The 17,862-nt window shown below is 40.8% G+C and overlaps 1 protein-coding gene across 1 annotated transcript in view; it reads left to right on the plus strand.

Moving 5' to 3' along the window:
• The window catches only part of ube2j1 (ubiquitin-conjugating enzyme E2, J1), a 40,150-nt gene extending 23,950 nt beyond the window's left edge, over positions 1-16,200 (plus strand). The window contains exons 5-8 of the mRNA XM_084377804.1: positions 144-249; positions 5,400-5,529; positions 7,952-8,080; positions 13,859-16,200. Coding sequence (XP_084233930.1) covers positions 144-249; positions 5,400-5,529; positions 7,952-8,080; positions 13,859-14,152 — 659 coding nt within the window. The 3' untranslated portion in view covers positions 14,153-16,200. The remainder of the gene's footprint in view (positions 1-143; positions 250-5,399; positions 5,530-7,951; positions 8,081-13,858) is intronic.
• Positions 16,201-17,862: the final 1,662 nt, after the last annotated feature.

Below are 17,862 nucleotides of genomic sequence, written 5' to 3' on the forward strand. Positions count from 1 at the left end.
CATGGGTACTGAGCATGACGACATGTGCAGCCTGTCATGTAATTTAACCTTCTCTGATTTACCCAGCAATGTTAAACATGCAATGTTTTTAATTTTCCCCCTCTCCTCTTTGTTTGTTCTCCTCTTGTCTGTTTCTCTTCCAGTCCGAACCGCCCTAATAGCTATTATTGGATTCATGCCAACTAAAGGAGAGGGAGCAATAGGATCTCTTGATTATACCCCAGAAGAGAGGAGGGCCCTCGCCAAAAAGTAAGATGTGGTAGATTAAAATCTGTCCAGAGTTTACTCTGCAGAGCATGTGTTGTGTATGCACTATGGATAGAGAATGATAATGAGGTGAGTGTGGGGACTGGTATTGAACAGTGTGTATCGTATAGATGAACAGCAAACACACAGGTAAGGGATATGATCACTGCCAACATTACATGCCTTAATGCTGGTTAGATGGCGTTAACATGGCAAACTTTATACGAGAATGTGATGTAATCAGCGCTGAACCTCGGTTGCCTCGCACTAATAACTACCAAGTCACAAAGGGAAAGGAGCATGCCTAAGCCAATCCTGGTATTGCAAGATGACAAATTCATTATCACCAAAGTACCTGGTCTCCAGAGGGAGCACGAATGGGCATGCTGCTCTTCATTTCACACCGCATTTCCTTCTGAGAAAACGGTACAAAGCCAGAGCAGGAGAGGATGTAGCTGAAGTCGCTCCTCTATTAGCAGATGAAACGAGGGTCTTGATCAGTGGGCTGTTTCATTAGCACATGGAGATGAGATAGACAGGAAGACACACTTTGCTATAAATATACTGCTGCTTATCTCCTTGATGGAAAACCTTTTTTCTTCTTATTTCCAACTCGGTCTAAGGCTGAGGCAGCACTTTGGTTTTTCATCTTCTGTTTCTGTGCCCCTGATGATTGTGAGAGCTGTCAGTCTCTGCACAGCAGGAAAATGCTCCTGATCAATATTTTCAGAATCTGTAGAGTTTGACTGACAAGTAAAGAGCCAAAGAAGTTGACCAGCTTGTGATGTGACAGGACAAACACACTGAGGCCCTGTGGAGGTCCCTCAGAAAAGAATATGAAAAATGTCATTCTTCCCTGACACCTGAGTGCACATTTCATATACAGGACACCAGCTTTTATGGCATATATTGTGAGATATTAGTTGTTAAAGGTAAATTAACAATGTAAGGATATAGTGACCTAACTGATGGTCACGTTGCGCGGCTTAACAATGGATCGTGTTATTTGCGTAAACACTAAGTAAACTCTTTTTCTGGATCACATTTGTCAAATTCAGGTATTTATTGTCAAATAAACTATTCATTTGACCCAGTAAGGATAGTTTGAATTGATTTCAATTAAACAATATTATATACTGTTTTCATTGCTAGTAATTAGTGACAAGCCTTGCAGAATATGTATTCGTTATCCAAATAACGATATGCTCCATATGCCGTACGGTATGCTCAAAATCCTTAGAGGCATACCACAAGGAGTGCACATACTGTATGTAAAATAAGTTCTGTTCATGTTAATTCAAACTCAATGGTGGCACTATAGTAACTAAGACAACAAGGGCTTCACGGATTTATCAATGAGCCAAGACTGTTCGTCCAAAACTGGAGCTCCACAAAAGTTAATGTTAGCCACCGTTAGTCAGTCCACACTGGATTTATCTTGAAGCTGAAGAAGAAGAGCTAACTTTTCAATCTTCACTTCTACAGATCTCCCTGTTTTGACTTAGGAAGATCAATATATTATTGTGATAGAAATGAAGAAGGTAAGAGGAAAGTTGACATGTCATCAGAAATGCCATACATTTTTTTAATAATATGCATCATTAGCATCTTTCAGTCACTAAGAACGGGAAGTCAGTTTCTTTCCCTTATTGGCTGTGATCAATTGAGTATGGGAGCTGCAAGATGTAGTGTTAGCATCCCCACTAAGCCAACGGAGTTGTTTCAATGAAATGAAGGAGGGGTGTACTTCCATGCCCAAAGGCAAAAATGCCCCAATTTGCCTCTCTCGACAGCTGGGCAAGAAGCACATTATAACCCTCCTCTGGTTGTGTCCTACTCCCCAGTGTCATTCAATGAACTCTGTTTTTTGCACATCATTGTAATTTTGACTCCTACACCAGCGCGTACATTTGGACACTCTCTTCTTGACAGTATTCACACTGTTACACTAGGAAGTACACACAACACAAGACAGAAGTAGTGAAGACTGCACAAAGAGAGGGAGAACATGATTGTGGGATTATCTGTTCAAAAAGCTCCAAAAGTCATCAGACATGCCCAGGAACAACACTTCTGAGTGTTGTTCAACACAACGTCTCAAACATGTTGCTGTCCTCTCAGTGTGCATCTGAGATTTCAAGCTCAGATGTGTTTTTGATGATCAGCACTTATGCCTGAAAGGGTTCAAACAGTCATTCATGTAAGCAATCATCAACCAACCACAGAGCCTATTTGCATGGCATCCGCTTTTGGACACATAGACTCTGTTTAAGCTGTCATAGTCCAGTGACATGATGACTGGAGGCGATTGCTGTGCCATACAAAATGTTTGATGCCCAGCATCTTCCCCAGCTACATCCTAACTTCACTTGAATAGAAACCCATTTAAATTTGGCTGCAGAGGAATACACTGATTTGGATCATTTGGTACCATAATGTATCCAAATCCATCCATGTCACCTTTAGCCTGAGGAGCTCCTTAGTGATACTGTGTTGTTCCTCAGTGCATGATTTACCCTCGTCTTCACAGCTGTAACATCAGCCCATTAGCCGCTTGCAAGGGATGATTAGCTTCTCTAAGACAAATTCACAGAAATCTCTTTTATGTGTTGCATTTTTGTGTTTTTTCCGCATCACTGCACTAAGCAGCTGTGTTGATCCTTCTCTGGGCAATATTCACTGAACCCTACTGTCATGACTGACATGAAGGCGTAAAGGTGCACACAACAGTCTGAGCCCTTAGCAGGGATGTGAATGTGCCACAGGTGGTGGAAGCAAAAAACAAACTTGTCAGCTGAGGATACAGTGTAAGGCAGCCAGCAGCACAAACAGACAGCCAATGCCAAAAACACTGCACAGACGCATGCAGCTTTTGAAGTTGGGTTTTCTGCCACTTTGTTTGTAGAATTCATTCACAGCCCTGAAAAGTATGGGCAGCTCAATCAAAACATCTTTATGGCTTCTTAATCACGATGCCAAACTACCACTGGCAAAGCACCAGGTGACAATACATTTTTTTGGCAGATAAATCAATGAGCCATCCTCAGCACAGGCTGCTAAGTTTTTGAATTGTACCATTTAAATGCCTGAGAAGCGGAGTTCTTTGTCCTGTTTCTCTTTCTTTGTCAGTGTTGACCACGGCACACTCTCTGACCATCAGCCAACAAATCTAAACTGTGGCTCTGCATCAAACACACTATTGGTTGGCTGCCTGGTGGACTACTCTACAACATTTCTCTGTGATTGTTCATTTTTATGCTGCCACAGTGATGTGCTGGCAGTTGTAACTTCTCGAAGGGTCTGTTTGACGACTATGACTTGATTTTAATGGCTAATGTTTGTTTGGTGATTTGGACTCAGATTAATGGATAGATTTCAGATTTAGATCTGAAGTTGTTCACATAATTTCTGCCAGTTGGAGAAACCATCAGGAAATCAAAGCTTTATGCTGTAAAGGGAATTAAGAATGGGAATGTTTGACTAATACAAATTTTTACACAAACATTTGTGTGTATTTGTAGGTTTTGTTAACACTGGTAAACATGCTGAAAAAAGGCAATTCTCTTCTTTTTCATTGCCAGAAGATGAATTTGCCTTTTCGTTTTTATTTTTTTTGTGTCACACTTGTCATCATTAACGTGTTGGAAAAACAGGGTACAGTAGAAAGTAGCAGATCGTACACCTCATCAGACTACATCCAAAAGAAATGAAACTTATTCCAAAAAAGTGTTAATAACATTCTGAATAAAAACTTTTTTCCAAACTGATGATGGATCGCTTTCTTCGCCTTCTTTCTCAACTGTGTTGTGAGGTACATGCATAGTACCAATCAGGCAGGGGGCATGGATCAGTTACTGACACGGAAGCCACTGACAATGTAACAATTGTTACTTTTTAAATAACTTTTACTCCAGTCTCTTTTTCAAAGTCAGTGCCGACTGAATGATGCACTGCTTGAACAGAGACGGATGGAAAAGTATTAACAATCACAGCAACATCTCTAAACAGAGATGGAGCAAGACACATGAGCAGTCAGATGATCTGACTGTTTCTAGGAATCCAGGTTTTCCAACTTATTTGGAGGATGATGCAAAGAAAAGAAAAATTATCACCCAAACTGGTCATTGTTGATGAGGTTTCTACTTCATGCTAACTCACTTAGATTATTACTTGGGTAATATGGACTTTAGTGTTTGAATGATTCATGTAGTTTTTCTGTCTCTCAGGGAACTAAGTGTGATGTATTGATCTTCTGATGGTGTGGTCACTTTGGGTTTGCCTGATCATGCTTTGGACACAACTAACACAGTTTCTGTAAAGCCTCTTAACGAGTTCTTTGCACTGCCCCCTGAGAAATCTCGAGTTGAGCCAAGATCTGATGCTTAGAATATTAATTTGACTTCTGACACTTTCACTTACTTTTTGCATTCTCAAATTTCTGATTAATTCCAGGTTTTGTGAAAGTATTGAAGTTTTTCAATGTGGTCTCAGAGTTTTGGACCCCACTGTATATGCTGTTTTCCCAATTTTTTACAACGGAAGTGACGAGAGAAAAGGTGGCATGACCCAGAGACAGAATGAGCACATTATGAGAGTGAGATCCAGGTTGAAAAATACCAGAATTTTCCTTTAAGCATGTATTTGTGACAGGTTGTTTTAGATAAAGTGTTGCAGCTGCTGCATTGCATCAGTCTCAATCCGTACTATGGATGTAGTGGAAAATATCTTGTATTGAAAAACGTAATTGCACTTCATTAAGAATCAAAAGCATGAGCCACCATATAATTGCATACAGGTAGCGTGACCTGTCCGTGAAAAAAGTAATTATTGTACAAGCTGACATTTACAACTAAAAATTCTGGCAGGTTAATTTTTCAGTTAACTTGGCAAGTAAACCTGACGTACAGAAGTGTGCTGGAACATTAATGTTGGGTTCTGTTCATAATTAACAGTCATTTATTTAGTTACTGAGCTGTCATTGTACTCATTGTGAAGCAGGTTTTATTCATGGAGCAGAGGGACCTGGTTATTCATCAAATGGCCTGATACTGTCAAAAGTGACTTTTTAAGAAATTAAGGTCTTTTAAAGTTTTGGAATGAGAATTCCTCTTGCGGCAGGATGACCTCACCATGTACTGGCTGTTCTCTGGCAGGTCCCAGGACTTCTGCTGTGAGACATGTGGCTGCTCTATGCGCTCTGCCCTCCTGGCTCTGACCGCCAACAGCAACCCCAGCGCAGAGGACCACAAGGCTAAAGAACTGGCCCAGCAAATCAACTTCAAGGTACAACCACTAGCTGTTATATGAGTCACTTTTGATTCACAGTTCAGTCATTTAACCCCAAGAACAGAAAAGCTGTGGTCAGCACAAGCTAATAAAAAATGACAACGGTTATTTCCTTCTCTCTGTGCAAAGAAAATGCTGATTTGCTCTTTGCTGTGATATGTCAGTGCTGGGCAATAAACCATTATGAATCTCTTAATCGTTGAAATGTACTCAAATCACATTTTTCAATAGATTTAATAAATACTGTTTTAAGTCAGAAAACGAAACTTCCAAATAGTATCTAAGGCCATTTTCTGAAAAAGATTTCCCATATTATCAGTATATTTTAATATACACTGCTCAAAAAAATAAAGGAACACTTCAATCACACATCAGATCTTGATGAACAAATTATTCTAGTTGAAAATATTTACTGATGTAAGTATCATTTGTTGAGAACAAATGACGTCAACGTTCAATGGATAATAAAAAAAAATAAAAATAAAATCAAAGTAAAAAATCGGCTGATCCAAATGCTCCTGATTAATCGGCGGATGCTGTCCTGGGGGATCTCCTTCCAGACCTGAATAAGGGCATCAGTGAACTTGTCAGTCTGTGGCGGTACTTTGTGGCATCGGATGCACATAAGGCTGGGCATTGTCCTGCACCAGGAGGAACCCAGGGCCTGTTTCTGACAGTTTGGTCAGAAACATGCACACCAGTAGCCTGTTGGAGGTCCTTATGTAGGGCTCTGGCAGTTCTCCTCCTGTTCCTCCTCGCACAAAGGAGCTGATACTCGTCCTGCTGCTGGGTTGTCTACAGCCCTGTCCAGCTCTCCATGTGTAATGGCCAGTCTCCTGGTATCTCCTCCATGCTCTTGAGGTTGTGCTGGCAGCCACAACAAACCGTCATGGGACCGCACATATGGATGTGCTACCCGGGATGAGCTGGTCTACCTGTGCAACCTGATTGGGCTGCAGGTACTGCCTTATGCTACCAGTAGTGACAAGGACACTAGCAGAACACCAAACTAGAGAAGAATCAGTCAGGAAGGATCAGGAGAGAGCGTTTCTTGGCCACCACATGCAAAACGATTCCCTTTTTGGGGGTTGTCTTGCTTTTGCCTCTCCATTGCACCTGTTGTCACTTTCATTTGCACCAAAGCAGGTGAAACTGATTTACAATCAATTGTGCTTCCTCAATGGACAGATTGATATCCCTGAACATTAACTGACTTGGTGTTACACTGTGACGATTAAGTGTTCCTTTATTTTTTTGAGCAGTGTATTTCAAAGGGTAACTTGTAAGATACTGCCAGAAATGTTTAGTTTAAAGCATTTAGCTAACATTTTCAACAAAGAGTGCGGAAACAACAGCTTTGACATTATGCCAAAGACAGCTTTTTACTGTGTTGCAGAGATGTTTACTGAAGTTAGCGTGCTAACCTGCTAGCCCCGGCCCATCCGGTCTCATATTGCCAGTTTGTACCGGAGGAAGTAATAGTTCAATACTCTAATTAGTTTTAGCTGGGACAAGTTCACTACTTAGTCTGAAAGGTTAACAAAATGAACTCACAAAATGTCAAGAAAATACATTTTTTTACACCTATTTTCCTTACAGAAGAGAAAAACTGTACTCTGAACTTATTGATTGAGCTTAATTGCCTCTTTAACTCATAATAAAACACATGTCATTCAAACTGGACATAAACAAAATAAAACTCACCAAAACAGTCTTGGTTTGTCTTTCCACAACCTCCAGTTTGGTCAAAATAGATCCTCAATTCACAGAGTGAAATGTGAAAATATTCTGCCCCCACCCTGCTAATGTGGGGATTTTGATTATATCACACAATCTTTATCAGTAGGAGTTTGTCTAATTGAAGTGTAGATTTTCACATTTCTATTTTTTATTTCCTCAAAGGACTTCTCATGCATGTTGGCTAAAACTTTCAGCTTCAAAGTTGTTCTGAAAATACTTATACAGAATATAATACATATTGAATGCTAAAAAGATATTCTGAATGATGGACATATATTAGTTTCATTCTCTATTTAATTCCGCCGCATTGATAACTCTGTTTTTTGATTGTTGTTGAGCTACTGTCCATGATACATTGCCACTTCCTGCACCAATGTTTCACATTAAAGGTCTTCCACAGGAAATGTGGAGTTTCAGTGAGAGTTCCTTAAGTTTGATCGAAAAACTGCATCTAAATAGAAGCAAGTGAGAGTATGACATGACTGTGTTGTACTGATGGATTTAGTGCTGTTTATACTGATACCATCTGAGCTATTATAGTACAGGTAACTCCACCCTCTGCAGTGGTTCTTAAATGTGACAGTTTATAATGATATATATTTGAAGTCATATTGTGCAGCACTAAAATAAGAGCCAAGGCACAGCGTAGATAACTGCAGTTCCCTGTGTGTGAATGCAGGCAGAGTCCAGTATATCCAGACAGGCAAGTGAGAGCGGAGGTGCAGAGAGCGAGCCTTCCACACTCAACCAGGTAGACACCTCCACGTCTGCAGGCCAGGAAGCCGCTGACAGTCCCCAGGATGAACAGGTAGGTGTTTAACTGCCACTTACACAGGACAGCACATAACCACCACCTAGAGAACAGACCATTCACAGCTTTGCATGTTTTAGCCTGTTAACTACAAATGTAACATCAACATTCTGTGTGCAGATGGCTTTTCTATCTGCCAACCAGTCATTGCTCTCAGTTCATTTCAGTGTGAAATGAAAATTTATCACGGTGAACAGGTAGTCGGTCACCTTTAGTCGGTCGGCTTTACTTTACCATTAAATAAGTGTTATATTTACATTGATAACATTTACGGTATGTGACATTTTCAAGCATATCAAAACAGATATAAAAGTTAATAAATATATCAAAATAACTATTAAATGTGTAGTTATGCTGCAGCTAATGCCATGGCATCTCATGATTGCCAGTTGTCATGGCAACACAACCCGATTTCCATCTGGGGAGTTTTTCAGGAGCTCAGCAGTCAGAAAAATTGTGACGTTTAGAGCAACGAGGAAAGATTTGAGGTGGTAAACACAGATCACAAAAAGGATACATCTCAGCACTGACCACAGTCTGACACACTGACTGAATATGAGCTCACAAACAAAACTCAAATCCCACTCAACACTTCTGAGCTCACGCCTTAATGGACAGGTTTTGGCTGCTTGTGGAAGATGGATATCCATTTACTGTGGTACCCAACATCATATATGTGTGATCTGACTCTCATCCCTGATATACAAAAAAACAAGAAGGCAGCTGTCAGTGCAGTCAGAGCTGCTGCTTTTGCTTTCTCTTCCCACGTCAACAACAGCCTTACTTTTCCCATCAAAGTGTCTGCAACCTTTATTGTTTGTCCTTGTACACCTTAAAGGTATACTACGTCAATTTAAGTGTGAGAGATGCCTGAAATGTTTTGGAAAACTGACTGAAAGCTTTGGTGAGAATATGACATGACATTGCATAAATCCATTTCTTTGTAGTCGTTGAGGAATGATCTCTGCCATTGACTCTAAAATTAGTGGACGGAGCCACCGTGATGTCACCCATAGGTTTCTGTCGAGCCAAAATGAAGCTCATAGAGGATGGTTGTGACCGTCGCCATCTTGTCTACCAGTTAACACTCACAGGGTCGCTCATTAATCCAAAACACGTGCGTCTGTTCCTCCGCTTCGATCTGTTAATACAATTAGCCGCTCAGCAAACCATATTATTTGTCCGAAATTTGCATGAAAATGTCTCCTAAAGGCACAAACACCACAAACAAGACTGAGAGGTGAATATCAGCGACTCTAAAGGACAGACCCTACAATCTAATTGTGATGTTTTACGTCACTGAATACTTGTATACCACTAAACTATAAATCTCATTCACTGACATGCAAAACAGCTAACACTTAGGATTATTTAGGCTTTGCTGATTCCTCCTCCTTATGTTTGTCATATTGTTTTTCAATCCATTTAAGCTCCAACCTATTGGACAGAGCAGTGGGTGTTCTAAAGCTCCACAGTGGAGATTATGCTGTCTCTATGCAGTCAATTAACCATCTTTCACATTGTTCCTTTTAATTGGGTGGCACGCTTCATCACCTACTGACATCCCACTGAGCTCCACAATCATTTTGAATGTGTATGGAAGGAAATGATCAGGCATGATTGTATAGCAGCGCCATGCCAGCTGTATTGGTTGCACTGAGTCAGTGTGTGAAATCAAGCAGCTACACATCAGTGCTCTCTCTTAACATCATAGTGGATGTGTAATGGTAGCTTGAAGCCTATGGTTCCACAGCTTCTTTTCACCAGTTCAGATGATATGGATGAGCTTTGTTGCCTAAGAGGATTGATTTTGGCGCCAGCTGCTACCCACAGAACCACAGCGACAGAGTCTGAAGGAGCAGAGAGGAGGGTCAACTTAGATTAGTGTTTCTGAGTTTGGATAAACTGAGGAGGGCCACGTCAAAAATAGTACTCACCATCTGCCACTGAAGTTGGAGGGACTTAAAACTCTTCCAGAATGAGGCAGGCTGGCCCACGGTATCCCACACTGGCTTGCTGCTGTTCACCATGCACAGAGGGATGTTAGATCACTGTGTACTGTTTACTGCCTCTCCCCAGTCTATGCAGACTCCCTCCAGCCAATTTTCTAATTCAGTGAATGTATGTTTTCTAGTCATCCCCCTCACAGCCTTCTGTCCTCCAGAGATGACTCATTCTATCAGCACTGGTCACTTTAAATGAACAGGAGTATCATAAATTTGATCTTCAACTAATTCTAACACTAAGGATTTATACTGGGAGTAGGTTTTGCTGACCCAGGAAGATCATGAATCACACATTGATGCAGTTGCATAAAAGGAAATGGAAAATTTGCCTGCAGGGTTCATTTTTCAGTATGTCTACACTACTTTTGCAGACACTGTATGTTTGTTAGTGTGTAGTGTATGCGAGTGTCCATTTAGTGGAAATAGGTCTGCAACTAATGGTGACAAGGTTCTCCAAATGCATGATTTGATTTTTTTTGTTGTTAAGACTTTTGAATCTTGATGTGTCCTTTACATTTTTAAATTCTACTATAAAATGATGTAAAAGGATATTATTTTAAGTTTAATACAATGAGGCCATATCGTAATTTTATACAATTTATTCAAAGTGGGATAATATTTCACTAGTGATTTGGGAACAAGCTGTTATACACATAAACAGAGCTGGTGGAAGGTATTTTACAACAATAGCTTGAGTTCCCTTACCTGAAAAACCCACCTGTGTAGCAGCACACACACACGTCACACATGCTCAAGTGGGCAAGGGTGGAGAGGAAGAAAAAATGCTGCGAGAATCAACGATCCTGCTTTTTATCTTGATAATTAAAAAATGAAAGCTCATTTAGATCATGTTTAGATTTAGAATTCAAATCAGACACCCTTTGCTGCAACTTATGATTTACATATTCTACTAATTATTTTAACAACAGCTATGTTCTGACATTAATTAATATCAGAAAATAGTGGAAAACTCTTATCACAAGTTCCCAGATGTCATGTGTTGTCTGACCAACAGTTCAAGTTTAGTTCACTTCACTGTAATTCCACTTTAAGAAACTTGAACCAGATCATTTTTGTCATTATGCTTCATCAAAACTATTGCCAGTTAATTTTCTGTTCACTTAAAAAATATCAATTGCTTGTAGGGTTGTGCGATATGACGATATTAGATCGTGAAGGATTAGAATGTGTAGACGATTTGCCAAAGTGCAGAGATCGTAGGGATCGTCTAGCGCACATTCTATAAATTGGAGTTCTATGCTGATGCACCGACGCACCAAACGTATTACTTCGTCAACCTGACCGACCAATCATAGCGAATTACGGGCAGTGACGCGCTTTCTTACCCGCCTCCTTGTTTATGTGTGTAGCGGTAGCCGCATGGAGAGCCATGGCAGAAAGCCAAATGGAGGAGTTGGCCACTTTTTTAAAAAACAAAACAAAACAGCGTTTCACCATCTCTCATCTCTGCCAGTTAGCCCCTCCACCTACCGCCTCTCTCGGGTGCGGGCGGGCGGGCACGCACACACACACACGGGCGCATGGAAAAGTTGCGGTAAATGCGCTATATTGCACTAATTGTACAGTGTTCAAATTACCGCGACTGCGGAGTCATCAAGTCATCTCCATGCCATGTATTTGTTCTGCTCAGTCACTGAACCAGGTGCATTCACTAATTAGCTCACCTTCCTGGCTGAAGAGCTGTGCTGATCGGACTCAGCTGGTTTAGTGCATGAACAGAACAAATACATGGCATGGAGGTGATGTGATGACTCCACAATTCCCACCTCTGCTATTTAGTGTTTTGATATACTTAAATCCTGTTAAAATGACAGTGTTGAATAAAACAAACAGTAATGTCTTCATTGATATTTTACTTTCATGTTTATTGAAAGCTACCTTTTATGTTGCAAGAGTGCACTCAGAGTGTTGTTGTTTACCTTTTAGTATGTTTACGTTGTTTGCACATGTTGGCAAAACTGCAACTTTTTAAATTAAAATCTGTTCAGAAAGGTTCTTAGGCCTAAATTGTCTGTTTTTCTTTTTTTGATTTAAGATCGTGATAAAATCGAAATCGTGATTTTATTTTTAAATAATCGTGATATGATATTTTTGCCATATCGCCCACCCCTAATTGCTTGCCAACTGCCAATAAATCACAAAGAAGGAGAAGCAACAAACATGGCTGAGACCAAGAATAATTGAGTCTCCTCATTGATCTACACGTACCTGTTGGTACTACCAGCCAAGTGTTATGGGAATATTGGGGAAAACGCAGATGATGGAAAGTCTTGCCGTTACATACACATTTTTTTGATGGACACTAGGGGTGTGAATCTTTGGCAATTTCATGTTTTGATTCGATCCGATTCATTTCCGATTCTTGGCTGCTCAATTAAATTGATTCTCGATGTAGTTAATAGAAAAGGGGGCACTATTTTCAGTCTTTTGCTCCAGTATACTGAGTGCCAAACACTCACTGGTGTCCTTAATCTGCTGAAATACAATATGAAACACAACTGGAAATTGTGATAAAAGATCTAAATCAAAATCAAATTAATTTTATTTATACAGCTCAAAATCCCAATCACTCCCCTCAGTGTGCTTCAGTGTACAATCTGTACAGTGAATGACATCCTCTGTCCGTAGACAGACTTAGACTATTCCTCGATTGGAATAAGGAAAAACTCCCCATAATCTGCAGCCTTTTCATTTTTCTTTTTCATTTTAAGAGCATTCATTAATTAATTACATTGGAAGCATGTATATATATATGTATATATGTGGATAACAAATTACGGGGGTGTGCTGTAGTGTGTTATTACGTTATAAGTCCAGCAGTGAGAGCAGCCTCTCTGCTGCACTGGGGGGTCCATCGTTGTACAAGACGCTGAGCAGACGCACAGTTTCTGAGGTAAAAACAGACTGAGCACTGAGTTATTTTCTTCACCACAAAATAGAACTAAGTTGTTTAATGCTGCAGTGTGTGTTGGTCAGCTGGTGATGTTTGTTACTGAGGATTGCTGCTCCACTTTTATTTTTTTGGATTATTCACAAATATATTATGGTCTACTTCATCTTCATCTCGCAAGGGTAATTAATCAGTCATTTACCAAGAGAAATGCTGCCAACCGCTGCCTCTTTTGAAGATGGACAATTAACTCTAGCGTGTAAATTGTCTGGGCACTACACTAGCTACGCTAACTGCACTTAACTTTCCGCCTTTTTCGTTTCGTCAACATCACGGTGTAATAAGAATCTCAATTCTTATGTTAATCGATTTTTTGACCCACCCCTAATGGATACACAACTGTTGACATGAGTAATTGTAGGGAGAAACAAAAGATTGTCATTTCAAATTTACTGCCACACCCCCCCCAAACCTCACTGTCTGTCATTGCTATAAGAAACAGTTTCAGGTGAGTAACACAGGCCAAGTGAGAAAGGGGGTCCAGACACCAAAAAAGACGCATTTATAGATTATTTTGGCTTAATTGTTTTTACACTATTCTGAAAATAAATCCACACATCATTGCACATGTAAATGAGCTGCAATGTGTGTTTGTACTTCTAACCACAAAAGATGCCGGGAAAAAAACTCTAAACTATATTATGAATGCGTGTGCTTGGAAAGCTGATGCTGATGGAGCTGAAGCACAACCCAAATGCAATGCAGCCAGGTCCAGTGGACATGAAGCATAAGCATTAATTGTTTCACCTCTTAATGCCTCGTCTTGTCTCACTGATCCTCTTATATTCTCCTCCACAGGCAGAAGCTTCTCCAGCCACAGGGGTAGAGGAACCCCGGGCCCCTGCAGCCCCCAGCACCGGTCGCCCTCTCAGCCCCCGGCAGCGTCGTGCCCAGCAGCACAGCCAGCAGGGCCAGAGAGAGGGTAGAGATCCAGCCAGCAGGCCAGCCTTCGCCCCGGCTGCTCGCCAACCTCAGGATGAAAGCCGCGCAGGCTCTGCAGTCCTCATTGTGGTGCTCACTCTGGCTCTGGCTGCACTCATCTTCCGCAGGATCTACCTGGCTCAAGAATACAAGTTTGATTACGAGCTGTGACCAATGAGGCTGTCCCCCCTCTTACCCTCGACTCAGCCCCTCCTGCTACCACCCTAACAGAACTATGACCCGCTAAAGTGGAACCAGAGCCGAGACAGAGCATGGCGCTGACTTTCTGCCCGCCCTGCTCGGCAGCAGAGGGTTCAGTCTTCACTGAGGGGGAACTTTCATTCCGGAGGAGGCGCTCCACACACCACCACACCTCCAGGGTGTCTTTTAATCAATGTGAATTTTACTCTCCAGAGTGTCATGCATTTTTAAAAACGGGAAGCTTTATTGTGTTTGTAATCAGTTCAGCACCACACGCACCACTTGTCCCCTTTTCACATAATTGTTGTCTATCCTAGGGCCGCCGCTTGTTCTCATTATTTAATTAAAACTGTAATATAATATGTCAACGTTTATGGGGGATTTTTGTCTCAAAGTAATTATTTAATTTTGGAAGTATCTGCACAGTGTGTCCCTGCTTTAATGACCTCAACTTTATGTGCTTTAAACTTCCTGTTAGTTCAGGCCAGTCACACAATACAGGGTTCTATTTTAATGGTGCATGTGCAGCAGCCGCTGTGTGGGTGTCTTCAGTTGCTGAAGCTATTTTGGTTCATATAGATGTCATTGGTATGGATGGAGGACTGAAACTGCCCAAATCAGAGATAAATGAAATAAATGGCTCAATAGTTAAATAAGTATGCCAAAAAGCCACCAAAACAATATTGAAAATACAGTCTCGGTCAAACGTTTACATACACATTGTAAAGAACATGTACATCATGGCTTGTGTCTTGAGTTCCAATGAACAAGTCTCAGTTGTCTTTGATGAATGAGTCGAACACAAACTACTTTGCCACAAAAACACTCATGTTTGGTTTAGTAATGAATTTATTATAGGTCTTCTGGAAATGTGGCCAAAACATCTGGTCGTCCTCTGGATGAATCTTTAACCACTCCTCTTAACAGAATCAGTGAAGTTCAACTAAATGTGTTGGCTTCCTGCCACAGACTTGTTTCATCACAGAAACATGAAACTGATATTTCTTCTTTAATTTGCATCTGTATTTATTTCCCCATCAAGCCATTTATTTATTCCTTCATTTCTGATTTTGGCAGTTTCAGTAGTTAATTCTACTGAAAATGAAGTCAAACTGAATTGTAAATGGTCACATCATATTGTAATTGATGTGATATAGCAATGTTGTGCATTACCATAATAGAACATGAAATGTTGAAAAAGTTGGATGATGGCAGTGATGCGCAGGACTGATGAGCACTGGCAAAGTGCTGTCCCTAAACAGGCAGCATCCTGGCTGATATTTGACCAATCGTATGTGTGTAGAGGTGTGTTTGGCTATGCCTTTCAAATCACAGGCTGCAGATTTATCAATATACAGTACGTGTCCTGCTCCCTTGAGTGGCTGCAGGGATTTAATAAACTGAAGGAGAAGCTTTACAATACAGAGCAGCTTGTATGAATCATTCATACTAATTTACCAACATTTGTGTGTTACACCACTGTGTGACCATCATAATGTGTGATTGCAGGTGTGCAGTTGCATGGAAGTTATCACAATTTGTACTAGTGGGCAGTCAAAAATGTGCCTCGTGGTCACAGTTTCTGACACAGTTACTTCTTATCCAAACTGACAACACCCAAATACCTGCCAATAGTCATCAGAAGCAAAGAAGATGGGTCACTGACACTGACCCCACTGTACCTGGAAATCAAACAAAAATATGCTGCTTCCAAATATTGCTCGGTACTTGGCCTTCCTCTCACCTCTTTTAGAGACTGAATAAAATAAATATCATTTAAAAATGACAGCGCACTTGAATAAGCGTGACAGCATCCTCACAACAGCACCCCCCTCAGTCACGCATTAAAGGGGAAATGCTTTTACACATCAAAGTCTGGTTACGGCGCCAGAGGAGCCCTACTGCTTATATGAAACACATGTGAGGTCTGATAAATGTCCTCAAGTGATGTCACTTGAGTCAGGAACAGTTGGAATGGACGCCAAGTTTGAAAATCAGAAAAATCTGTGGTGTGACATTAGAAACCGACATGTTAGAACATCTCTTTATGTCGCAACTTTAAGTTTCTTGATGTTTAACTTTATGTTTTATGTTTAACACTGTGCTTATGGTCTGGTTGAGGTTAGGCACAAAAACCTGCCTGGAGAGGTCCCGACTTCTCCTCAGATATTGTCTGTTTTTTGTTGCCACAAACACAGCTGAAACTTGTCCCAAGGTCTCCAATATCCAGTGTAGTCGTGCTTACAAATTTTGAAACGCAGGCTTGAACTGCATTCCCTGGCTTGGCAGCCTTCTTGCCTGGAACTCCACCTCAATCCCCTCCACCCCAGTATGAAAGTCAAGTTATAAACATGTAGTGTGAATGATATATGACACTTTCGACATGTTCAAATGTGAACGTGTCAGTGGTTTGCAGAAACTTCAACTCCAGACATTTTATTCTGGAGGCTGGGCTAGATTTCCACCAAAATACCAGCTACCTGCTTTGTGTTGCCTCATTTGAATTAAACTCGCTGGCACAACAATACCAAAACCAGCAAGAGAATCTGAAGGTGAGGCAGCTCGCACTGGTCTATGTGCTTCCACTAAAATCGAGTCTATAGTGTAATAATTCCTAGCAGTCCTGTAAGGGGAACGAGTTGACTGATCCAGCATCAAGTGAATAGAAAATGTTCACTGAGGTACAGCATGAGGGCACAGTGCTGTAAACTGTTATTGACGCAGCAACGTTTGCTGGTCAGATCGTTTTGGGGATTATTTCCACCACTAAACACGACTTCAGTAAACACAGTCTACCTGCAGGTTCAGCCAACCATCTGGCTCCTTTCAACACAAGTAGGACTCATTGGATTCTGATTCTGCCTTCACACCTACAACACATTTTATTTGTGTGTATTTGAATCGGGAAGTCATTTTTCCATAGACACTGTAATCCCATTCATGTGTATCATTCTCCCCTCACTGCCTCTCTGGCTGTCTCCCCTGCTGTTTCATGCATTCACACCACGTCCCTGTGCATTAATCTCTTGTTTGGCTTGCATTCATTGAAGCTGTATGCAAACAGTGATTTTTTTCCCCTGCTTGTATAAATAGACCCAAACACTGTCTAACGTTTGCCCTCTTTGATATACTTTGAGTAGGGGTTTATCACTCTGATGAGACTTAGAGGAACTGGGAAGCAATTTAAATTCACTCTTTGCACATCGTAGCTGACAGCTTTTTGACATGTACAGCAACTTGGCAGAATACAAATAGCTCCAAGGTAGCCGTAGCAGTGTACCTGTTCTACCTGGGGAACAAATCTGTCTTTGTAGTTTTACTTTGATTTGAGCAACATCTACTACCTGCATATTATGTCCAGGTATTACTTGAAGGCAGCAGAGATTCTTTATGAATATTCATGCTCTCAGAGTCTTTCCATGTCTGTCTCTGCAGTTATTGTGCCCAAGGCTGGTATACTGGGATATAAACAGAAAATAAATCGCTTAAACAAAAGATTGTGTTTTCCATGTGTCAGGTGTTATAATGTCTTATTGAACCTTCATCCACAGGGAATATGTAGCATTGCTGTCACCTTTAAATAATCCTGAACTGCCAGGATAAATGCTTACAATGTATGTTTCTGCAAACCAGGGATATGTTGAAACTACCTTTCTATAGGCTCAATGTTCAATTTTATG

This window comes from Pagrus pagrus (genome assembly GCF_965226575.1).
Source record: "Pagrus pagrus genome assembly, chromosome: 16".
NCBI classification, from domain to species: Eukaryota; Metazoa; Chordata; class Actinopteri; order Spariformes; family Sparidae; genus Pagrus; species Pagrus pagrus.